Source organism: Mustela putorius, unplaced genomic scaffold (genome assembly GCF_011764305.1).
Source record: "Mustela putorius furo isolate JIRA1106 unplaced genomic scaffold, ASM1176430v1.1 tig00000997_pilon_pilon_pilon, whole genome shotgun sequence".
NCBI lineage: Eukaryota > Metazoa > Chordata > Mammalia > Carnivora > Mustelidae > Mustela > Mustela putorius.
The window spans coordinates 6,442,369-6,467,637 of record NW_025421527.1 but is presented as its reverse complement, the minus strand read 5'-3'; the positions used below and the strand labels follow the sequence as shown (position 1 = coordinate 6,467,637).

The 25,269-nt window shown below is 50.7% G+C and overlaps 1 protein-coding gene across 1 annotated transcript; it reads right to left on the bottom strand.

Moving 5' to 3' along the window:
• Positions 1-8,127: 8,127 nt before the first annotated feature.
• Positions 8,128-10,364, bottom strand: S100A12 (S100 calcium binding protein A12). The gene is made up of 3 exons (XM_004780397.2): positions 10,271-10,364; positions 9,579-9,725; positions 8,128-8,384 (listed from the first exon to the last, which is right to left on the bottom strand). The coding sequence occupies exons 2-3, from the start codon at positions 9,714-9,716 to the stop codon at positions 8,244-8,246; spliced, it is 279 nt and encodes a 92-aa protein (XP_004780454.1). The 5' UTR covers positions 9,717-9,725; positions 10,271-10,364; the 3' UTR covers positions 8,128-8,243.
• Between the last annotated feature and the right edge of the window lie 14,905 nt (positions 10,365-25,269).

The window sequence follows — 25,269 nt, the reverse complement described above, 5'->3', positions numbered from 1 at the left end:
CAGAAATAATCTCAGAGTGGATTAGAGACCACAGTGTGAGACCTTAAACCATCCAATTCCTAAAACACGGGCAGTAAACTCTTAGACTTCAGACTTTGCAATGTTTTCCTGCATAAATCTCCCCAGGCAAGGGAAACACAGGCAAAGAGAAACTACTGGGACCACATCAGACTAAGAAGGGTTCGCGCAGCGAAGGAAAAGATCAGCAAAAACAGATTCAACCTCCGGAACGGGAGAAGAAACTTGCAAAATGGCGTATCTGATGTGGGATTTATGTCCAAAGCATATTAAATGACTCAAGCACCTCAACACCAAAAAACAAATTTTAAAACAGGCCAAGTGCCTGAAAGGACTTTTTCCAAAGAAGACACACAAATGGCCAAAAGACACACGAAAACATGCTCAGCACCTCAGCCTCAGGGAACGCAAACCCAAACCACAGTGGGAGATGGCCTCACACCTGTCCAAACGGCTGCGTTAAAACAGAGAAGCAGCTGCAAGTGTTAGTGAGGAGGTGGAGAAAAGGGACCCTCGTGCACTGCTGGGGATGTAACCTGGGGCAGCCACTCTGGAAGACAGTGCGGAGGGTCCTCACAGTTAGAAACAGAATCACCGTGATTCTATTTCTAGGTATTTACCTGAAGAATACAAAAACACGAATTCCGAAGACATGTACACCCCTCCGGTTACTGCAACATTATTTACAGTAGACACTGTATAGAAACAACCCAAGTGTCCATCCGCAGACGAACAGATGAGGAAGGCGTGGTGTGTACACACGACGAAATGTCACACAGCCGCTGAACGGAAGGAAATCATCCCACTAAACATGGCTGGACCGAGAGGGTACCGTGCGCAGTGAGGTAAGTCAGAGGAAGACAAGTACCATATGATTTCACATGTACACAGAATCTAAAAAAAAAAAAAAAACCAAAATGAAACAAACAAACAAATAAAACCCAAAAAAGGCATAAAAGGACTCAAATACAGAGAACAAAGTTGTGGTCGCCGGGGCAGCGGGGGTTGGGCGTCGGGGGGCGGGGGGGAACAGGTGAAGGAGAATAGGTAAATTTGACTATAACAGATTTCCAGCTGTGAAATAAGTACGTCACAGGGATAAAATGTATGGAACAGGGAACACAGGCTACAGTAACAGTGTCGTGCGGTGACTCTGCTGACGACGTGTGCCGGCTTGTGTCGTGCGCCCTGACGCGGCATCGCCCGTCAGCCACACTCCAACTAAACATTAAGAGTAGAAAAGCCAGTCCTGTTGGGTAGAGAGGAGCTGGCTTCCTTCCTCAGGATGAGGGCTCAGATTCCCGCCTGACGTGAGAGTCATCCCCTGTGATTAAGGAGTCCTCCGGGAAAGAGGAACTTCTGGGGTTTCCCCTCCGCACAGCGGCCAAAGAGCAGAGCTCACCATGAACGCCCATCCCCGGCTCCTGTAAGGAGGAGCCGTCCCCTTGGCAGCAGAGCGTGAACTTCTGGATGACTTTCCGGGAGGGACAAGGAGGGGAGAGTGGCGGCCGGACCCTTCATGGCGCTCGGAATGTGCTCTGGGGGACACGGGATGCTCTAGGACTGGGCGAAGAGGAGGGTTCTCTGCTCATTCACGTGTTTGTTCGCTCGACACACTGACGGGTGGGGGACAAGGCCTCGCCTGCAGGCCTCCTCAAATGATTTCCATATGGAGAATGCAAGGTTGGAGAGGTTAAAGTTCGGTGGGACTTTGAGGTAGGAACGTGACCCTTGAGCAGAGGCTGGAGGCAAATATAGACCCACTTTAAGCCTGTGCGCCTCCTGGGATAAACAAGCAGGTGCTCAGATGAGGCCTAGAAGTGGGCAGCTGTGGGGTCTGGTCGGAAACGGGGAGCCCTGGGGGTGGCAGAGAAGTGGGAGAGGCCGAGGGGCCAGCCCGTGTCTAGGCCGGCAGCTTGCACTCTCCACGGGAGGACGGAGGGCAGGAGCAGTGTGGGCTTTAGGGAAGGATGTGATTGAACCACACTTCTATTTTCAAGTCTCTCTGTCTGTGGGTTATGGGATGGATTTGGGGTGGGATCGAGATGACAGGCCCAGGCCGGTGAGGAGGCTGCCAGACAGTCCCATGGGAGCTGACCGGGCCCAAGATGGCCCTTCTCAAAGAAGCGTCCAGCCAGGATCTCAGCCAGGCAGGCCGGCCCCCCACACTCTGCAGGGTGGAGAGGGTAATTCTGCGCTATTTCCCAAGACCGCGACAGGAAGAAAGGCCTCCACTTTCATCAGGCTGGTGAGGCAAGTTTACACAACCCTGACACAAACCCTACTCTGAGGAAAACTCCAGAATCCAGCTTCCACACCCACGCCCTCCCGAAGTTACCGTAGAAAACCCTGTGTCACAGATTTTGACATTCCAATTACCAAAGCGACAGCAGAGCTGAAGCAGAAGGTTGCCCAAGTCCTCTTGCCTCCTGGGGCTCGGGCCCGAGATTGTCCTCCACCCCAGCGCTCCAGGTGGCTCCACGGGGCCCCAAACCCGGCCTGACTGGGCCCCACACCCTGCCTCAAAGGTCCCCTCACACACACGGGACAGGGAACGTGAGCACCTGAGAGGGCCAGCCAGCCTCTTCCTTGGAGCACCCCCAGTTTTCCCACTTTCGCCCATGCACCCAGAATCATCATGTGCGCATCAGAGACGGGCAGCTGTTGCCGAGTCCCAGGGGAGCAGCCGGGGCCCAGTTCCAGTCCACCCTCCTCTCCCCCTCCCGCCTCCCCTGCCCCTTCTCCATGCCCCACACGCCTCCCTCCGTCAGTCTACATTCTCGCTCTGAGTCTTCTCCTCTTATCTGCTTTCTGCCCTCCTGGTCTCGGGGCTGAGACCAAGGAGCCAAGTGGGTAGGGCAATGCCTTTGAGAAGTAACTCGGGGTCCGATCTAGCCCGGCATGACCCCCCCAAAGCAGAACATGTGCAGCCTCGACAGCACCTAGAGAAATCATGAGGGGAAAGAGGAAGGCCTGCAGCCCTTGAGCCTGGAAAAGAGAAGCAAGAGAGGTCATGACAACTACCTTCAAATGTTGCTGAGGTCGGGGAGAGGGGAGTCCCCCATTGCCAGCACCCTCTGTGCCGGGCCCACCCTCTCCACAGCCGCCAGGAGCGGCTCACTGCTTTCTGGACCAGGCGCTCTGTTAGAAAACACCAAGTCGGTCCCACGACACCAACACCGCTCCGTCACGCATGGATCCAGCGGCTGGACCTTGAGGAGCAGCGGCGTGGGGACATCACCCCGGGCGCTGGCCAGGCCTGCTCGCTTGAGTCCACGTCTAGAGGAGAGTCAGACAGTAAGCAAACCGAGGAATAAAGAGTCGGTGGTTTCAGAGATGATGAGCTGCACAAAGAAAATCGAAGAGGGAGATGGATGCAGTGTTGGGCACGGAAGCAGCCCGGGCCTCCCCGGGGAAGCAGCAAGGGGGGACGAGGCCCGAGAGTCAGGCTTGGAGAACTTCTGACGGGCTTTATTCTGCTAAGTGACACAGTGGACTTGGTCTGGAGGCTGTTGGGCTGCTGTGCGGAGGAGGGTCGGAGTCCAGAGTAGAAGTGTGGGGAGTGGCACTAGGAGGCTGTGGCACTGAGCCTGGGTCTTCAGATCAAACACAGTGTTAGGTCCCTGCCCTCCAGGAGCCCTCAGCCTAACAGGGCAACAAACACCCAAGTAGATATTTTCAATATGATGGTGTGGACCAAAGAAAAGCCAAGACGGGATAACCACAGGTGTCCTGGGGAGCTCGGAGGACCCACCTTCTGCCTGTGTCCTTGGCATGGGTGCAGACGGAGAGAGAAAGAAGGCGAGGGTAAGCACCTGCGGATTAATGCCAAGGTGAGTTTTGAAAGGGCAAGAGTTGAGCTACTGTGTGCCCAGCGCTATGTTACCTAATCAGAGAAATCAGAGAAGCAGAGTCGAGTTCACTTCCTTTTGACTTAGATGACTTTTTATATTGGCCAAACTAAAACATGGAGTCCTAGTCACTTTTGCCCTGGGCTCCCGGTAGCCACCTCCTTGAGTGCATGTGCTTTCCTGACTTGCAAAGTCCTGATATGCACGTTGGCTTGGCCTGGCTTGGCTTGCAGTGGCCAGCAGCCCTCCTGAGATGTCTCTCTGAAGGGGTAGGTGTTGCACCCAAGACGATGGAATTGGTGTCCCTTACTGAATAATACGCCGCTGCTCATAGCACTACCCCAATGGGCAGGCGAGCCCAGCGTTCCAGGAATCTACTGGATCTGAGGGATCTGAGGGGGTGAGCTCCCCGGTGGATGCAACGACGACTGGGTTGGGCCTTGGTGGGCAAGCATGGGATCTGGATCCCAGTGATCTGGCGCCTAAAACAGGGTAGATGCCTTAAAGAGACAAGAGGCCACTTCAGGAAAAGAGGACAACAGCACAGCAGGTGCAGAATCGAAAAACTCCAAAAGTTCACAAGGAAACTAGAGAACATTCCAGAATGGCCACTTCTGAGTGGTTCTGAGACCAGAACCAAGAGTGGAGGGCAGGAGGTTGATGACAAGATGCTGCAGAGAATAGGTCCGGTCTCAGGTCCTGTGGTTCAGACCTGTGGTCCTTGGATCCGACCGCTTGATTCACGATGCCAGCCGTCATCTGGGGACAAGTCTCTAGTTTTGTCTGGCCCAAACAGCACTTTCCAGGTAGAAAGACTGAGGTTCAAACAAGGGAGGCCACTTGCTCAAACTCACAGAGCCAAGAAGCAGTGGCTCTGGGAGTCTAACCAGGCACATTGGAATCCAGGTTGGGGGCCTTCCCTTGCCCTCAGGTACCTCTGGCTGATGAACTTTTACCAAGTTTGGGGGCCTTAACATTTCTCTAAATAGGATGTAAGTTCAATAAGTGGTTCAGTTGGCTCTTTTGAAACTAAATCATGGCTGGTGAGTGTTTTCACAACAGCAAATACACTGGGTTTGTTCCCAGTGGTTGGTTGTTTTCCAGCACATTCTGACAGGACTCCGTATCTCAGAACTGGTCACAGACCTGTGAGAGCTCTGGTCTGGGCAACAGCAGCCTGGTCCTGGTCCAACCATTTCAAGATCTTTAGGGAAAGACAGAACTCAGCTGCCCTTGGTTCCCTGTCCAGCCCCGGTCAACTTTATCCAACTCTATCCTAAAATTACCCTCATCTTTGCTTGGGTTTAAAATACCCTTCACTGCTGGGCTTGCAGCAGCAAGCAGCTGACCAGTGACAGCCATGACTTCCTAGACAAGTCAGTGTCTTGCAGTGACCGCTGCTGGCTGTTGAGGGCTTGCATGGTATCAGGAGCTGTGCTGAGTGCTTCCCCTGTTCTGTTAGGTTGTCTGGTCCTCACACCAACTCTGGAAGAGAGGGACCATGGTTATCTTCACTTTACTGATGGAAAACTGGGACTTGGAGATTTTGAGTGACTCATTCGAGGTCTCATGGTAAGTAAGTGGTGAAACTAACCCTAACCCTCATACTCTCGACCGCCACCCTTTTATGTGCAAGAACACACTTCCTTCCAATGCTTCTAGATCCCACCCGAAGCTCTCCCCTCTCCCATCAAAACATCTGGAATGTTAACTCTGGGTGACACCTGAGTGTTCACCTAGTCTAAAATCTTCAAAATGAATTTCTTTAATTCTTTTGGATTCTTCAGAAATGAGAACAGAAGTCCAGAGAGGCAAAGTGCTTCACCTACTGGGGTCACCCAGCAAGTGAGGGCTTTCCTGACTCTTTCCCTGTCATCATCTAGGCTGGGGCCATTCCAAGATCCCCTTCTCTGGGTTCTAAATTCCTTCCTCTTCTGCCAATCCAACTTCACCTCATCTCAGCCTACCACACTTTCCTCCTGCCTCAGCTTTTCCTCAGATCCACATCCCACAGATGTGGCAGGCAGCCCACCAAACCTCCAACCCCAGGCCTCAGTGGTCAGGACCGGTCACTCCCTGGATTCCGTGCTCAATCCCAGCTTCCCTCAGCAAAGAATAAACAGAACGACAGACCCACCCCTTCCCCAATACAAAGATCCCCTTCTTAGCTGTCATTCCTGGGCTCCAGAAAATTACCTAATCTTCCTGCTGCAGACAAGCCAGAGGGAGCAGCCGCGGGAAGATCGCCCAGAGCCCCGGGCTGGATCCTGGGGCTGCTTCTGCAGCTTCCCAGGCTGCTCAGCTGCTGGCGTGAAAAGTCAGAGACTGGGGGCTTTAACAGTACACACATACTTCTCACGATTCTCGGGACTGGAAGTGTGAGAGCAGGGTGTCAGTGTGGTCAGGTCATGGTGAGACCTGTCCTCCTGCCTTGAACACAGCACCTTCTGCTCTGTATGCTCCTGGAGAGAAGGCCAACTCTCTCTCTCTCTCTCTCTCTCTCTCTCTCTGTCTTCTTCTTATAAGGGCACTAATCTCATTCGGAGGGCCCCAGCCTCACGACCTGATCTAACCCTAACCCCTGGGAGGCCCTACCTCCAAGCACCAGCATGTTTGCCCATAACAGTTCAGTGCTCTGACACCAGCTGCACGGAGTGTGACCTCAAAGGGACACCCACCTTCGCAGACTGAACTCAGCCCCAGAAGGGGCTGAAGACAGGGACGCCCCCAGGGACTTCTACTGACTCAGATGAATGCACTTCTCACCAGGAGGCATTGACCCTGTCCCTCAAGGACACAATTGCTGCCCTCAGGGTCCTCTACAGTCTCTGGTAGGACAGAATCCTACCGACAGCCACACTGGTGTCCGTACGTTCACCCATGTAAGAGAGGTTCACGAAACCCCGTCATGTGCCAGGCATAGTGAAACAGCACCTGCCCCACGGAGGAGACCGACGTTACGCAATCCCGTGAGGAGATGCCGAGTGACAACAGGAGAGAATACAGAGGGAGAGCTGCACCGTTCTAGGGTATTGAACAAAGAACCTGGCCCAGGCCACAGGAAGGAGGGAGGCTGGCCGGTGAAGGGCTCCCTCACCAGGCCGCATGCTGGGTGGAGCTAACCCCCATCTCCCTGCTCCCACGTCCCTTGTCACTCCCAACGCCTTCCTGCCCCCCACCCACACCCTTGAAAGAATCAAAGAAATTCATGGAAATTCTGTATCATTTTCCCCCTTTCAAAGTTCTACCCCAAATTTCATGTCCAGGGGTCTACTCCTCCAGGATACCTCACTGACCCCAACACCCAAGCCCAGGCCACTCTCCTGTTCCCCATGCCCCCTCTGCTTCCTTATGCCAAAACAAATACAACAATGTGTGGGGATTTCTGCTGCTTGGGTTTTCAGCTGGCAAGGACTTTGTCTCTTGTCTCTGCATCCGCAACATCCAACCCCATCTCAGGGAAACATCTTCGGAGTGACCCTTGACTTCTCATTGCCACCTTCAAGTGTATGCAGAGCCTGAGTATGCTTTAACACCAGCACTCCCGCCCCCCTAGTCTGGCCCCCTCATCCCTCAAATGGGCTGGGGCTGCATTTCCAGGGTGATCGCCGTGAGCTACACGTGATCACTGGCCTTGTGAACAGTGACTGTCAGCATGAGGCTGGATTTCAGAGTCTTAGAAAAAAGGGAAAGAATGCAAAATATCTCAATAATAACCTCTATACTTCTGGGGTGCCTGGGTGGCTCAGTCAGTTAAGCGTCTGACTCTTAATCTCATGATCTCTGGGTTGTGATCTCTGGGTCGTGAGATCGAGCCCTGCATTGGGCTCTGAACTGAGCACGGACAGGGGGAAGGGGTCTGCTTGAGATTCTCTCCCTCTGTCCCTTCCTCTGCCTCTCTCCTTCCTCCTTTAGCTTACTTCATACCACTTACCACTGTCTCCCCCACTCATAGGATGTGCTTTTATTTGTCTATTTGTTTGTCTGTCTGTCCGTCTGTCTGCTTGTTTGTCTGCTCTCCTCCCCAGCTGGACAGGGTTTTGTCTTCGGTCTCTGGCTATCACAGACATTCAGGGAATATTTGTTGAACAAACGAAAGAAGGAGCCAAACAGTGGACGTTTAATAGCTGGTGAATAAACGAACAAACAGACAGGGCTTCCCAAGGCTCTAAACGAGGTCTGTCAGACTCTCGGGGGTGAGGTATCCTCCAGTTTGGGGACCGCGGACGTAGAAAGAAAGAAAGTGCACACTACTGAAAACTTTTTGAGAATACGTTTATTAACTCTCCCTTTCCACGTGCAGGGCTGGGCTGCAGTGACTACAAGGAACGGTTTTCTTGGGGACTCTGCCAGAGAAAAGCCCCTGAGAGCTTCCTATTCCTTGTGGATATCCTCGTGGGCAGTAATTAGCACACGGGCCAGGAGGGATACGAATTCGGGGAAGCTGACCTCTCCATCTTTATCAGCATCCAGCTCTTGGAATGTCTGGTCGATGGTAGCTTGATCTTTGGTGTTCTAGAAGGGGCATGAGAGACAGGTGAAATGCCAATTGAGTATTACCCCCACCTTAAAAGACCACCAGAGACGTGAGTCAAAGCCAATCAGCAAGGGTCGTTTATTGCAGGTTCGAAACTGGACCTCTGCGCCGCTCGTTGCCGATAACGCCGAGAGGTCCAGAGCTGGGTTGGTGCAGGGTTTTTATAGACAGGTACAAACAAGTTTCGGGTGGGGCTGAGCTGATTGATTGACAGTTTGAACAGGCATACTTGGCGTCAGTGAATTGGGTCAGGGGACCCCGCGGGAAAGCAGACAAAGCAATCTTACAGAAGCAGAACTGGCCGGTTAGCCCATGCATGCGGGGGGGAAAAAGCACTATCAGGATATTGAAGGCCTGGTTACTATCAAGACAATTGGGAGTCTCCTGGTGGAATGTTACATTCCTGCTATCAAGCATCCTTGTTAATGAGATTTAAGTTTAGAAGAAATTTAACTTTATTTACTTTTCCTTCTACCTCTGCCTCCTTGGGTGTTTTATGGAGGGGAGGGTGACATTAGGGCTATTGATAAGGTAACTTCTTGGTTGTAAATCTCAAGGACATTTGCAAACCAAGGGAGACTCCTGTCTTACAGGACTGTGATCTCAGCAAGTTAACTATTTATCGTTTTATGGCAGTCAGGGGTGCCTGAGGAATGCTACACCTATGGAGGGGAGCGGGTGAAGGGGGGGTGCAAGGCGCCAGCTTTTGCTTTGTCCTCAGCCAGCCTCCTGCTCCTTCACAGGGAGCTCAGACTCTTCCTGCCCTTTCTCCAGGCCTCTTGCCCCTCAGAGCTGGGCTCAGGGAGGCCCAGGGATGATTAACTCATTCGCCAAAACTGCGCTGGGAAACCCAACGTGACAAAACAGAAAGGGAGGGACGCAGCTGTCATGAGCTAACCCTCGAGCCACACGGGTCTCGGCCGGGTCCCTGCAGCTCACCAGTCCCCCCAGGTGAGTGAGCCATCCCAGAGGGAGAGGTGGAGAGAGCCTGAGGTGACAGAGTGAGTTCTGGAGAGAAGAAGGTGCACACGCGTGCACGCGTGCACGCACGCGCGCACACACACACACACACACACACACACACACAGTCCCACAGCTCAGGAGAGCGCCCTCAGGCCAACCCCAGCCCAGGCCTTCAATGAGTGAGTTCGGGTGCGAGGGACATCACCTACCTTGAGGGCATTTGGAAGTTCTCTTGTGATCAGCTGCTTCATCTCACCCTTGGAAAGCTTGTCAAAGTGGCCCCTCCGGACTGAGAACTGGTGGAACACGTTGATGATCCCCTCCATGTGGTCCTCCAGCTTAGTCATCTTCTCAACCTGCAGAAGACACGGGAGGTCCAGGGCGGGTCCAATCCCACCTGCCCCCAGTCCCCTCTCTCCTCTTGTTCCGGTTCAGACGAGGGATGACTCCCCCGCCTCTGCTTGGTGTTCTCTCTGCACCCTTTGATCTGCTGTGAATTTTTCATTTGTAGTTAGACTTCAGTTTAAAGTCTAAAAGAATCAGCCCCCATGGCCACAGTGTCCCGTGTCCCCCTGTCTCCTAGGGAGTGTCACTCAGGGTGCTGTTCACTCAAGCACACGCAGGAAGGGTTTGGGGGCTGGCCAGGCCCTTCCCTCTCCCCAGATGACGGCACTTCAGCCCCAGGTCTCCTGCGGACGCTTACCAGCCTCTTCCACCTTCACAACCCCAGGTCCTGAGCCTGGCTCTACCTGGTGCACCAAGGACTGGTCTCCTTGAGGCCAAAATGCCGTCAGTCCGGAGGAGCTCTGGCAAGCAGAACGTTGTGACTTCCAACAGCCTGCGGTCGCCACCTGCAGTCACGGCCCTATGAACCCCCCATAGCCAGGGACAGGACACTCACCTTCAGCGTGCTGGAGAGTGGCAGTGCAGCAAGCAGTCAGTGCTGGTGAGGAGTACGGGGCCCGGAGGCTTTTATAAGGCACCGCAGGCTTCACCTTCAACATGGAGTGAAGAAATCTCTCTGATTCATCTTGCAATTGCTAGACAATGCTTTGTTACTCAACGGAAGCTCCAAACCTGTGGCTTTGACTGGAACATGAGCCCTCCAGATGGCTCCCATGGCACACGCCACCCACCCCTGCTCAGCCTGACACAGACCCCCAATCTTACCACCCCGCCCAAAGGGCCCTCAGCTCTGGGACGGGACCCCGCCTTCAGGTTTACCTCTGTCCCCTGTGTTAAACTGTGGCCTTTTACTGGGAAATCCTAGTAACAGGAATCCTAGGAACAGGTTTTGCTGTCTGGATGGCACATACCGGGAAAGGGAAGGACTGGGGAGAGGCGTTTGCTGAGTGTCTATTACAACAAAAACAATAATGATAATAAAAACCATCAAAGTGGACGTGCACTCCCGGAACAGGGAAAGGGCACTCAGTTAGTAATAAGGTATCAAGAAAGGTTCATCACTTGTAACAAATGCATCATATAAATACGAGATGTTAATCATGGGGAGACTGACTGTGTACAGGTATTTAGGAACTGTCTACAGTGTCTTATCCACTCTTCCATAAATCAAAAACTGTTCTAAAAACTTGAGTCTCTGTGTTTTGAAAAGTGAGTCCATACTGGGCTCTCCAGACACTGCTTCATACAAACCGTCACTTGATCCTCTGAACAGTGCTGTGGGACGAGAGCCCATTACACAGATGAAGAAAATGAGTTTGGAGGAGTAAGGTATCAAACCCAAATTTGTCTGCTTTCAAAACATTTGTCATTGATGTCGTGTTTTCCCTAAATCAGAATAGGGTTTGTTTGGGGTTTATTTTTTTGTTTTTGTTTTGTTTTGGGGTTTTTTGGTTATCAAAATATAAAACATGCTCATACTTTTTGTAAAAATTATAATTTGGGGCAGATTTAGACACTCTTCTATAAGACTCTGATTTCCCTTCCAGTTTTTTGCCTAATACAGTCAAGTCTTGACTAGCTTTTTCAAGAATTCTTCCCTCCACGTACCCCTACACCCCAGTCACTATGTGGGGAGTGCCGTACTTGACTCAAACACAGAGAGCACAAGTTCTGGGGCTGCCTTCCCGAAATTCAGAACAAAGTGGGTGCCGACACCTTCCTCAATAATAGCACAGGGAGTTCACCACCAATGGGCCAGGGCAGGGAGGGGGGGCTGAAGGGTCCAGAGGGGTGGGGGAGTTGCCAAGGGCCAATTAGCCCAAGATTAGAGACCCAGATCCCACTCTGGGATGGGCTGCTTTGGTGGCCACAGTGGGCAGCTGTGGAAGGGTGTTGGGGAATAGCTCTGTGCCCTTGGGCAAGCCCTTGACATCTGTGAACCTGTTTCTTCATTTGTGTTGTCATCTTGCTGTCCCTTAGTTCTCAGAGTTGTTATGAGGCTGAATTGGGAGAATATGTAAGAATGTGCTTGAAAAGAGTAAAAAGTGATCTTTACACTTGTTTTCCCTACAACCTTACCTCCTTGACTTGGATGTGGATCACTCCGGGCAGCCCAGCCTTCTGGGGGCCTGGCCACTGGCCACTGGGGCTTCCGGAAAGGGAAAGAGACCTGACCGCGACCATGGTAGAAGAGCCTACACACCAGTCTCCCATCCAAGGAAGACACCTCACCCACCCAAGCAGGGGCCCCAGATCCGTGCCACCAGCAAAGTCTCGGGAAAAACAAGGGAGTCGACGCACATCTGGCACCTGGCACGTTTCTTTCTCCCTTTTCCCCCAACCCAACCCTAAGGAAAAGGTAGGATTAGCCCCAAGGAGAAAGGCCAAGCTTCTGGGATGTTTCCTCTGGCTCCATGGTGTCCCACTGCTGGCCTCAGTTCCAGGGGCCCCCAGAACTGTGCCTGAGACTGACAGCCTCCTGGCCACCACCTGGGCTGGTCCTGTGTCCCCCACACCACCGGAAGTCCTCCAGGCCAGGACTGGGCAGGAAGGCGCAATCGAGGAGAATGGAAAACATGGAAACTGTTCTATTCAGAGTTGGCTGTGGATAGTGATGAGGGAGCACGTGGCTGGCTGAAGACAAAGCAAAAGCTGGCGCCTTGCACCCCCCTCTCCATCCACTCTCCCTCTGTCATCTGTGTAGCATCCCTCAGGCAGCCCTGACTGCCATGAACAATAAGCAAATAGTTAACTTGCAGAGCTCACAATCCTGCTAGACGGGAGTCTCCCTTGGCGTACAAATGTCCTAAATCTCACTAACAAAGACATTGATAGCAGGATTGGGACATCCCACCAAAAAGTCTCCCAACTATCTTAATGTTAATGGCTGGTCTAAAGACAACATTGATCCAGCAGCAAGGGCAAGGCCTCCAGTAGGCCTGGGACATCCTGGCACTTTGTAGGCATCTTTAGCATATGAAAACTCCGTTGAGACCTCCCTTCCCCTCAGTGGCAGGGTACATAACCTGCCACCCCTCACAACCCAGGGAAGCAGCTCTTCCTGCCCACGGGTCCTGTCCCCGTGCTTTAATAAACCACCATTTTGCACCAAAGAGGTCTCAAGAATTCTTTCTTGGGGGGCGCCTGGGTGGCTCAGTGGGTTAAGCCTCTGCCTTCGGCTCAGGTCATGATCCCAGGGTCCTGGGATCGAGCCCCGCTTAGGGCTCTCTGCTCAGCGGGAAGCCTGCTTCCTCCTCTCTCTCTGCCTGCCTCTCTGCATACTGCCTACTTGTGATCTGTCAAATAAATAAATAAAATCTAAAAAAAAAAAAGAAGTGGGAAGAGGCTGACCCAGACCCGGAGGTGGAGCCGGGCGACCTGAAGGGTCAGGATGGCAGCCGTCAAGTCGGGTTTAGGGCCCAAGTCAGCCTGAGCCTGACTCCGAGGAGAGACAGTAAGGCACTCCCCGCACAGCTACCTTCTCTAACAGGGAAACAACTCCCACGCAAGCAGGGAGAGGGAGGAAAAGTGCCATTGCTTGAAAGGATGGGACACTCTGGGTCTAAAGGGGTCCCATCCCCGGAGATGGGGAGAGAGCCTTGTGTGGGCTCTGTAAGGGCCTATTTAGCCAGAGAGATTCCATGTGGTTAAACAATGACCTTGTTTATACAGTAAAACTTAAACTGTCCCTGACCCCCTACCCCTTCAAGGAACTTACTTAAAAACAAGTCCCGGAAACCAGTCCCACATAACAAAGCCCAAATACAAGGGTGGGTCTGAAATGCCAATTGAATATTACCCTCACCTTAAAAGACCACCAGAGACGTGAGTCAAAGCCAATCAGCAAGGGTCATTTATTGCAGGTTCAAACCTGGACCTCTGCGCCTGGACCTCTGCGCCGCTCGTTGGCTGAGAGGTCCGGAGCTGGGTCGGTGCAGGATTATTATAGACAGATACAAACAAGTTTCGGGTGGGGCTGAGCTGATTGATTGATAGTTTGAACGCAATTGGGAGTCTCCTGGTGAAATGTTACATTCCTGCTATCAAGCATCCCTGTTAATGAGATTTAGGTTTAGAAGTATTTACTTTTCCTTCTACCTCCGCCTCCTTCGGTTTTTCATGGAGGGGAGGGTGACATTAGGGCTATTGATAAGGTAACTTCTTTGTTGTAAATCTCAAGGACATTTGCAAACCAGGGGAGACTCCTACCTTGCAGGACTGTGATCTCTTGCAAGTTAACTATTTATCATTTTATGGCAGTCGGGGGTGCCTGAGGAATGCTACACATATGGAGGGGAGCGGGTGAAGGGGGGGTGCAAGGCGCCAGCTTTTGCTTTGTCCTCAGCCAGCCTCCTGCTCCTTCAGGTCAGGCCAGGTGGAGACATCCAATCAGTGGGGACACATACTGTCTCCTAGCTACCAAGAAGTGTGGGCCCCCGCACTTTGGGTGCCTTTTGGGTGCCAATTCTGACCAAGGTGATAGGCTAGTTCAAATATCTACTATAGGGTAAATTGTAATTCAATTAGTCATTTATGTGTGACCTAACAGGACTGTGCAGCTTCCTCTGTGTTACAGTCTCATTGGCCACCCGTGCATGGCCAGGCCCAACCACACGGCCTTTACCCTTAAAAGCTAGTCTGTAAGGCAGAGAGAGGTCACCTCTTTGCAAGCGACAGCCCTGGCCGGTCAGTTTGATTCTCGACGCTTAGCGCGAAATAAAGCTTTGCTTGACCTTCGCTTTGTATCAGTCTCGCTCCTTTGACCATGGACCCAACAGGCTTGAGCCTCTGAGCCGGCGAGGGAAGAAGGGACCCTGGCGAACACCTCCCTTGCCTCCCTCGTATCAGCGGGCACAGGGCCAGCAGGGGGAGCGGGGTGGCACAGCCTAGCACCCGCGGGCTCATCCTGGGGGGACTCAGTCCAAGCTCCCTCCCTGGAAAGAGAGGCAAGAGCACCAGGGAAGCAGGGGTGTTGCTCCTTTTTGTTTTAATTAGAAATTATTTTTATTATATGATAACATTTTTCCTTACATTTCTACTTCAGGGATTCGTCTCATACCTTTTGCACAGTTGCCTATTGAAGGTCAGGGGTGGGAGTCTGGCAAGTTTTAAATTTTAATTGAATTGGGTTTGGGCTGCACCGCACAGAGCTCCCCCCGTTCTGTACATCACAGAGTCCACCAAGGTGACCGGAGTTACCACCTGTGGCCGCACCACACGGCGCAGAATTACTGAGCCTGTGCCACGCGGTGCCTATCACCCCCGGACTTATCTATCCTTTAACTGCATGTTTGCGCCTCTCCCTTCCCCCCGCCGAGCTCACCCACCCCTCTGGTAACACAGTGTCTTCTCTCTGTTTACAAACTGTTTCTGGTTTTGTTCGCTTCTCCATTTGTTTGTTTTTTAGATCCCACATGCGAGTGAGCTCTTGTATTTACCAGGTGTTTATCCTGCTCAGTCTGACTAGTTTCATTTCAAGTAAGATAGGCCCACCCATGTGGTCACAAATGGCAAGATTCCATTCCTTTTCATGGCTGGATAACATTCATTATAAATATATACCACATCTTATTGATCTGTTCACCTGTCACTGGAAACTTAGGCTGCTTCCACGTCTTGTCTATTGTAAATAATGCTATTTGCAATAAACACAGGATACATGTATCTTTTCAAATTAGTGTGTGTGTTTGTTTGAACAAGTAAGTTTCCACCTTTATCCTCAGTTTTGGCAAGCGGAGTGTCAGTTCACAAAAGATCTTGGGGGGGGGGGACATCTGCCTAAGTGGCTCTAAGAGGCAAAGCTAATCCCTGGGTCAAATTTCAAAAAGGATCCCAGGGTTTTCAGGAAGGGAGACACCAATTCCTCTATACCTTCCCCCATTTTCCCATCATAATCCCCAAAATTGGCAGTTAGAAAGGGGTTCCAGGTTGAACAAGGATGACCACGACCAAGGAAGAGAGGTTAAGAAGGCCTCCGGAACCCAGATTCCCCTGCACGGTTTGCATTAGCCCAGTTTCCATGGCAACATGAACTGAAAGGAACTACAGAGCCCCAGGACCCCACATGGGCACCACTGAGGCCCGGAAGTGGACCCAGGCCACCCCTGCAGTGCGCCAAGGCAGCCGTGGGCTGGGTTCATCCCTAAAACAGTGGCCGGCTTCAGCTGCCCGACCTTAGAGCCATGAGAAGGACCTGCCCTAGGGGAACAACTGAGTGAGACCCCAGCCCTCACCCCCTTGGCTTGTTGAGGCAAAACAGGTCCCAGTGAGGACGCAAGGATGCCCCTGGGGTGTTGGGACATTTCTAGGGTAGGGAAAGCCACCAGAGAAGAAACTAAGCAACTGACAGGGAAAAGAATACATGTGACGGTATTTTTATCCTGAAGGGAGGAAAGATGTCACAGCCAGAGTTTGGAAACCCATTCAGTCTACCCGACATCATGGGCTACTTCTCCTCCACAATTAAACGGCTGATATTGGGACGAGGCTCTGACCTTGGCTGGAAATCTGGTGGGAGCGTCTGCCCAAGGTCCATGCTGCCTTTCTTTCTTCCTTTTCAGGTGAAATAACTCCATTATTCTACACCTTTACTGAAGCATAATTGAGGCCCCAAAGTGCACATATTTAACGTGTGCAGTTTGCTGAGCTCGGACGTGTGCACACACCCATGACGCCATGACCACAGGCAGGGAGGGACTAGACACATCCATCACCTGAAGTTTTCTTGTGTCCCTTTGTCTTAGTTTTGATTTTTGTGGTAAGAACACTTAGCACTGGACCTACCCTCTTAAGAAACGCTGGAGTCCACACACCATGTGGTTGACCACAGTCCAGCAGACACCGAGAGCTGCTTGTCTTCGGCAACTGTGACCCGACGCCCGCCTCCCCATGAGGACTGCAGGCTGCTCGTTCGTATGTGGCTTTCTCTCCCTCCCTCTGCTACTCCCTGCCAGACCCTTTTGAAATATGCCAATGACTACATGAAGCATCTACGTTCATTATAACCCAAAATAAAACACAAACACCTGTGAGTCTACAGGATGCTCTCAGGCGTCGGACAAGCCCCTGGGGACTGGCAGAGTAGTCCAGAGAGCAGAGAAGGAAAGTGGTGAATTCTAAGCCTCCGAGAGCCCAGCTGAGGTACCAGAGTGATCACATCTCCCTGGAGGACAGGCTGGCCCACAGGGCCTGGGGGAAGGTAGTGCCAGGAATAAAGGGCCCCTGTGACTCCAAGCAAACCTCCAGGGCGAATGGTGGGCCAGTGAGGTGCCAGGTGCCCCAGGAACAGGCTCTCCTAGTTGGGAACCAAGCTGAAAGTTGTAAAAGTGGCAAACATCAGAGAAAAGGAGAAATGAAAGAGGTCATGAGATACCCTGCAGGATCTTCAAGGGCTTCATGTGGAGAAAGCCCAAGGGAACACAAGGCAGTTTTGCCCAGGCCCAGTCATGGGGAGCCAAGCTTTCACAAAGGGCTCAGCACTGAGGGCCAATTCCAGAAGGGCAGGAGAAGGCTGTGGTCCATTGCAAGACAGAAAAGACAGAGGGACACACTTCACTTGAAAAAGCAGCCAAGGGCCCTGTACAGGCCAGGACACCACGCTGGGACTCGAGGTCCACTCAGAACATCAATCCAGTAGGAACTTCTAAAGCTCTGAAGGTCAGAGAAGGCGCTATTTAGGAGACAACCTCTGAGGGCCTTGAAAAAATAAAGTGGCCATCCTTTCACCTTACCGGTGGAGAAGGTGGCCATTTCCTGGTGCCCTGAGCCCGCTCTGTGAATCTGCCTTGAGCATTCAGGATAAGGCTCATGTACATGGAGATGAGAGTCTGCAGCTCCCCCTCCCACAAGGGTTCAACTTAGTTAATAGGAGGGCTTCCTCCTCCCACACCTGCAGAAATGCTAGGGGAAGGCCATCCAAAAGGAAGTCAGGCTGCAACGATGCAGAGAACAAGGAGAAGAAAGAGGGATCCCTCAGCAGGGATCAAGGGCCGTCCCTTCCCCGCCTGCGGGAGCCCCAGAACTGGGGAAGTCCTCGACCTGTGGCTGAGACAGTGTGGGTGAAGACTTGCACTGTGTGTGCGTCCCATACTACTGGCTCGGAGCCTGTACCAGCAGCTGTCCAGCCCCAGGCCAGTCAGGCCCATCAGGGACTCCACCAGACTGAGTGGGAATCCAGACAGAGCCAATGTTGGGGTTGATGCGTCCATGCAAGCAATTACTGCCCTTCAGGAGATGGCGGGAAACCCGCTCCTCACGCAGGTTCCCCTGTAGGGTTCCTGGGGGTCCCCACTCCCGCAATGTGAACTGGTTTTCAGCAAGGCAAACCATTTCTTTTTCTTTCTGTTCTTTTTTTCTTTTTCTTTTTTTAATCAAACCCTTGGACAGCACAGAGTGGTTTGCAAAATACTCAGGGAAAAAGAAGGCAAGAAAAGTGTTTTTTGTGGTTTTTTTTTTAAGATTTATTTCTTTATTTGACAGAGAACACAAGTAGGGAGAGGGGCAGGCAGAGAGAGAGGAGAAAGCATGCTTCCCGCCAAGCAGAGGACCTGATACGGGGCTCGAACCCAGGACCCTGAGATCAGGACCTGCACCGAAGGCAGAGGCTTAACCCACTGAGTCATCCATATGCCCCAAGAAAAGTGTTTTGTTTTGTTTTGTTTTTAATATTTTATTTATTTATTTGACACAGAGAGAGATCACAAGTAGGCAGAGAGGCAGGCAGAGAAAGAGGAGGAAGCAGGCTGCCTGCTGAGCAGAGAGCCCGATGCGGGACTCCATCCCAGGACCCTGAGATCATGACCTGAGCCAAAGGCAGCGGCTTAACCCACTGAGCCACCCAGGCGCCCCAAGAAAAGTGTTTTTTGAATTTGTTCAAAATTTAATTCTCTCTGTGACCCAAGACACATAACAGAAAAGGAAAATGCATCAGAAATTAATCTTGCAATTCCAACCTCAGACTGAATTTCTAAATTTCTGAACCTTTTCCTAGAGGAGGGGATGCAAGGGTAGAAATGTCTCCAGAGTCCTGGCATCTGGCCCCACCTGCCCTGCTTCCAGCCTGGGGGTTTCAGATCCAGACATGGAGAAGGCTGTCAAGCCTGCAGAGAGAACTAAAACATGCTAGCAAGTGAGTGTGCTTTCTGGTAGTGACACTGGTAGTCTCAGAGAAGCACCAAGTCCCACCTGGCTGGGGTACATGGCTAAAAATTCTGCAAGAGTAGCAGTTATTCAGAAGGAGAAATGGAGGAGGCAACGAAATGCAGAATCGAGAGTGCTCTGCGTGCGAAGGGTTCATTTACTTCACGAAGCCTGTGCCTCCAGCCTTCACACCCCTTCTCACTTGTTTTCTTGTCTTATAACGCTGGCTAGGGCCTCTGATGCAATTATTCAATAGAAGTGGAAACAGGAGGGCACCTGGGTGGCTCAGTGGGTTAAAGCTTCTGCCTTCAGCTCAGGTCATGATCCCAGGGTCCTGGGATCAAGCCCCGCAACAGGCTCTCTACTTAGTGAGGAGCCTGCCTCCCCCCCTCTCTCTGCCTGCCTCTCTGCCTACTTGTGATCTCTGTCTGTCCAATAAATAAATAAAATCTTTTAAAAAAAAGAAGTGGAAACAGGGTCATCCTGTCTCCCTCCTGTCATTAAAGGGAAACATCTAATGTTTTTCCATTAAGGTTGAGATTAATGATTTGTTGTTGTTGTTGTTGTTGTTGTTTTTAAGATTTTACTCATTTTATTCGACAGACAGAGATCACAAGCAGGCAGAGAGAGGGGGAAGCAGGCTCCCTGCTGAGCAGAGAGCCCGATGCGGGGCTCGATCCCAGGACCCTGGGATCATGACCTGAGCCGAAGGCAGAGGCTTTAACCCACTGAGCCACCCAGGCGCCCCTGATTTGGTCTTAATACACACATTTTATCATGGAGGGTCCTAGGACCAAAGCAGAAGAGAAACCCAGAGCCTACTGTTTTGGTCAGATATTTTGCTCTAGAAAGCGCAGGATTAAAAAACGTGCCATAGCAAAACACAATGCTGAGGAAGCTGAACTGGATGGAGGCTTTGCTGGGGCTACATTGCAGAGGGCCCTCTATATGGGTTGGAGAGGGGCCTCCATATGGGACTAGGTTCAGCTGTAAATTAGGCCTGTTCATGAGGAAGGAGAGAAGGCTCCTGCCCACAGAGAAGGGAGGCCACAGACCACTGCAAAGAGTTACTACAGGTCGGCACACCTGGGTGGTTCAGTGGGTTAAAGCCTCTGCCTTCGGCTCAGGTCATGATCTCATGATCTCAGGGTCCTGGGATCAAGGCCCACATCAGGTTCTCTGCTCAGCAGGAAGGCTATCTCCCCCTCTCTCTCTGCCTGCCTCTCTGCCTACTTGTGATTTCTGTCTGTTAAATAAATAAATAAAATCTTTAAAAAAAAAAAAATAGAGTTACTACAGGTCTACACCCTGACCTGAGCAGCCAGTCTGACCTCAATTTTGCAAATCAGAGAATTATTCACATGGGAATTTCCACAGCTCTTAAGACTGGAAGGAAGGCTCCCAACTCAGGAAGAGGGAGAGTTGAAACAGTCCCTAAGAGCTTAGGGAAATCAAGATGCTAATCTTCTTATTCTATTGATGTCTGGAGGATTGCTCACACCAGGAAAAAACCCACAGTAAGTCAGTTTCTGAGGCATGCCTGGTGATGTCCTGGACAGAGGAGAGGGGCCCAAATGACAGACTCATTCTAGCATCTGCCGTGCTTTGCTACTCACCCCTGGATGGCAGAGACCCTGTAGCGGATGAGGACAAAAAGTCCACAAACAGAGGAAGGGTTGCCCTGTGCCCACTCAGGATGGAAACCCACTAGAAGAGAGCGTTCTGGAGTATTAACCAAGAATCCTCTTCTGGAGACAGGGATCCGACCCTACCTCTGCCACTTGCCAGATTAATAAATTGTATCAATGTTCTTAACCTCTCTGAATCTCCTCATATGTAAAATGGAAATAGTACTTACCTTGCTCATAAGACTGTAATGAGAAATAAGATCAACTATCATGAAGTCTAGTGCTAAAAAGCAAAATTATCAACAAATATACTGGGCACAAGTCAAAATTCTTGTTTTAACTCATTAATGAGAGTCGGCATAGATTTCTTAAAGCTGATTTGAAGAGTACTCAAGGATCTATACGGTCAGGAAAGGAATGCCTGAGTAAGACTCTTAAGAGAGAAAAGACTCGACTTCCAACGGGGTGAAAACACCATGACAGTTAGAGGGTTAACATCTCTACAAGCCTATGAAATCCTATCACCACATCAAGCTGTACCCTTTCTGACTCGTTATTCAAATACACTGTGCCAACTGTGTTACATTTCCCAAAAGAACAACAAGTCACAAGGACTTGCTTCTATTCTAGACAGACTGTAGCATAAGATCAAAGATGTAGGCAACCACCATTTGTCTTCTTCTGGGTTCAAGATGATTTTTTTTTCCTTTCATACTGACACCCAGCAGCAACCCAGTAATTGCTGGTAGCTTTCCCTGCCTTTTTCCCCCCATTTGAATTTAGGCTGCATTCCCCAGTTCAGGGGACCAGAGAATAGGCTGGTAGATAGACCCGGCCAGACTGGTTGTGGCTCCCAAGTGGAGAGACACATGGGAAGCCTCTTCCATTGGATTAAGCTCTTTTGTTCAAATGTTATATACAAACTGCCCAACTTCACATCCTCTCCATGCACTTTAGGACTTTGGTCACAAACATGAGGAACTTGGCTGAAGTCAGGAGCCTGGGTGGAGAAGCAGATTTCAGACAGGTCATCCTTACAGCCCCGGAAATCTCAGCGGCCGGATCTGCCTCAATTGGTGAGCCAAGTTCTCCTGGTAGACTCAACCATTGCATGAGGTTTCCTGCTGAACAACTTATTTCTCAACTCCTCCTGCCTTGTTCTTCTTTTGTAGCTGGGGAAACGGGAAACCAAATCACCTTGCTCTGGGCTACAAGTCCTGTCTTACTCTGCCCAGTGGTTCCTGTAATGGGCACAGTCTGTTTATAAGTTACAAGCTTCCAAGGACTACCTCCCTCAACCCCACCTCTTTCTCCAGGCTGCCAGTTCCAGCTGAGCCACCTCCCTTGCCCAACCATGAGTTTGGGTATCGACTGTTGACAGCCCCGTGTCAATGCAATTCTTCACAACCAGTGGACCATCATTTATGGTGAAACTCCAGAGGGCATCCTGGGCCACCTTCTCCATGGTGTCTCCAAGCTGGCACAAAGAAAGTAGACTCGTTGGGTTTTCCAATAAAGACAATTAATAATGGTAAATCTCTGCCCAAAGGACCCACTAATGGCAAGCCCAAAAGTGCATTTTCAAGGAGAATCAAAGGCACTGGGATACACGACTCCACCATGACTCAGACACACACATGCACACCACCACCATCACTGGATAACTGAGAGACAAACTGGATTGCTCTCCCCTTTGGAGCACTCTCCCATGACATTTCCTAAATGCTGAGTGAGGCTGGGTATGGCTTGTTGAATCTGTAAACCTTTCTCATCCTCTTCTTCCTGGACCACATATGGGCCAATAGCTCACCTTTAAAGTACCCCTCAGAACCAGCATCATCTCCGTTTCTGCAATGCAGACAGTGTGTTCTCGCTCCCAACAAATGGGAGCACTTTCTTTGGGGGTGGATAAAACTGTCCTTCAGGAAAACTGAGAAGACAGCAATCTGGTCCCTGAGCTTTCCACTTGCCCAGCCTAAGCCCATCTCCATGTTTGATGGTAGATTCCCCCATCCCATTCTAGGTCCCAATCTCTTAGTTTTTTAAATTATGACACACAATGTTACATAAGTTTCACAAGTACAACATGGAGATTCAACATGTTATGTTGTGCTCAGAAGTGTAGCTGTCTCAGGCTCCTCGGGGGCTCAAGTCATGAAGCATCTGCCTTTGGCTCAGGTCATGATCCTGAAGTCCCGGAATCAAGCCTGCATCGGGCTCCCTGCTCGGTAGAGAACCTGCTTCTCCCTGACCCTCACCCTGCTTATGTTTGCTCGTTCTCACACTCACTCGCTCTCCCAAATAAATAAATAAAATCTCTTAAAAGAAAAAAGAAGTGAGGCTACCAGTTGTCACCATATGCTGCTATTCCAGTACCATTACTATGTTCCCTCTGCTGTGACTTTTATTCTGATAACTTCTTCATTCCGTAACTAGAAGCCTGTTTCTCCCACTCCCCTTTACCCATTTTGTCCACCCCTCAACCCTGTTCCTCTCTGGCAGCCATCAGTTCACCCTTTGTATTTATGGGTCTATTTCTGCTTTTTGTTTGTTTGTTCATTTGTTTTGCTTTTAGATGAAATCGGATGGTATTTGTCTATGTCTGACTTACGTCACTCAGCATAATACCTGTTGTTGCAAACGTCATGATCACATTGATTTCATGGCTGAGTAGTCATCCATTGTACATATAGACCACGTCTTCTTTACCTGTTCATCTATCAGTGGACCCTTGGGCTGCTCCCATTTCTTGGCCATTTTAAATAATGGTGTAGTAAACACAGGGGTGCATGTATCTTTCTGAATTAGTGTTTCAGTTGTCTTTGGATAACTACTCAGTAGTGGAATTACTGGATCATAAAGTATTTTTTTTATTTCAGAGGAACCTCCGTACTGTTTTCCACAGTGGCTGCACCACTTAGCAGTCCCACCAACAACAGTAAACAAGGACTCCTTGGGCCCCAATCTGAAATATTTGTTGGCTGCCAACAAATTTCTCCAATATGTTAGCTGATATTAAAACTGACTACTGGGGCGCCTGGGTGGCTCAGTGGGTTAAAGCTTCTGCCTTCAGCTCAGGTCCTGGTCCCAGGGTCCTGGGATCAAGCCCCGCATCGGGCTCTCTGCTCAGCAGGGAGCCTGCTTCCTCCTCTCTCTCTCTCTGCCTGCCTCTCTTTCGGCTTGTGATCTCTCTCTGTCAAATAAATAAATAAAATCTTTTTTTTAAAAAACTGACTAGTAACTAAAGCTTTGGTTGATGGATAAGGGTTTAAGCCATTATCTTTTCCTACTTGATTGCACTGTTATGTGATTAAAGTCTACTACAAACAAAAAGCCCAATGATCTACAGTGAGTAATCTTGACCACTGGAAGCCAGTCAATCTGAGTGACATCTTGTTGGGGGAGGGGGTACTTGTTCCCCCTGAAATCCTGGGGGAAGTGGCCACCTCCTCTTCTCCCCTTGGGCACAGAGTACTTCTGACTTCTCCAAAGAACCCCTTCCCCACAGTTGATCTCAGGCTTCTGGGATCAGAGGCACACAATCACCCCAGGGAGGGCTCAAGCGTCCCTGCCATGTTTACGCAGCAACTCAGTGCCTCCGCATGCAGAGGGATCCGCTTCCAGCCCCAGCTCCGTTTCAGAGATGCACAATAAACCAAGTTAAGAACTCTGGTTTACAGATTCTGGTGACAGCTCCCGAGCCCCATCTCCATCACTAGCACCTCTGCCCCATCACCTATGTGGGCATAACAGAAAATTTCCCAAGGCATAGCCTGGAAACTCATCTTGGGGGTGGATACTGGTGAGAGGTGCCCCTTTCGTCGCTGGCCTTCCCACTCTACCAGAGTGAAGATCAGGGGTGATCATGGATAAGCAGAGGGTTCACCACCCAGGGTAGCATTTCAGTGCCCTCTTCTGTGACTTGAGTCATTTGCCTATGCCTATGCCTTTCTTATTTCATCACATTGGGTGGTTGAAACCAGAACGAGACGGAAAGCTTCCAAAATCTCAGAGGAGAAATTATAAGTGTGGGACCTGGGGGGCTGTTAGGGTTACTTAATGCTGGACTCTGGACACCCACCTATGGCTCACCACACACAGAATCCATCTCTCTCCCTCACACTTGCACATCTACTTAGTTATCTCCCTAACTTCCCGAGAGTCACATATAAGACATTTTGCTCTAAACTAAACTTTAGTGCCCAGTGTGAGGGGCACCTCGGTGACTCAGTCAGTCAAGCATCTGACTCTTGGTTTTGGCTTGGGTCATGATCTCAAAATCATGAGGTCAAGCCCCATGTAGGGCTCCACACTCGGCACCTGGAATGTGCTTAAGACTCTCCTCCCGTCCCTCCGCCCATCCCACTGTGTGCTTTCTCTCTCTCTCTAAAATTTAAAAAAAAAAAAATCTTAAAAAAAAAAAAGGAAGAAAGCAATGTGAGTTTTCCCTACACCACTCTGTTCCCATATCTCTCATTTGGGAACAAGCAGGAAAATCATCAACTACAGTGTCCTGGGTGTTTTCAAACCCTTAGGTCCTAGAACCGAGCCTCCCTGTGATGGGACTGGAAGAGAAGGGACTAGTTTGAGGAGAAGATGGGAAGGAAACCAGACGAGTTTGCCAGCTGGAGCAAGGACAATGGAGGTTTTCCTTTCTCCGGGCTTTCCTCCCTCCCTGCGCTGGAAACCAAGTTGGCAAGATAAAGAAGGCAAGACAGCAAACAAGGCC

What these genes read in the sequence shown, in the direction of transcription:
- S100A12 (XM_004780397.2), bottom strand. Translation starts at nt 9,716, where the DNA reads ATGACTAAGCTGGAGGACCACATGGAGGGGATCATCAACGTGTTCCAC. An exon ending in AACTTCCAAATGCCCTCAAG is followed by an intron (nt 8,385 to 9,578) that starts GTAGGTGATGTC and finishes TGCCCCTTCTAG; the next exon opens with AACACCAAAGATCAAGCTAC.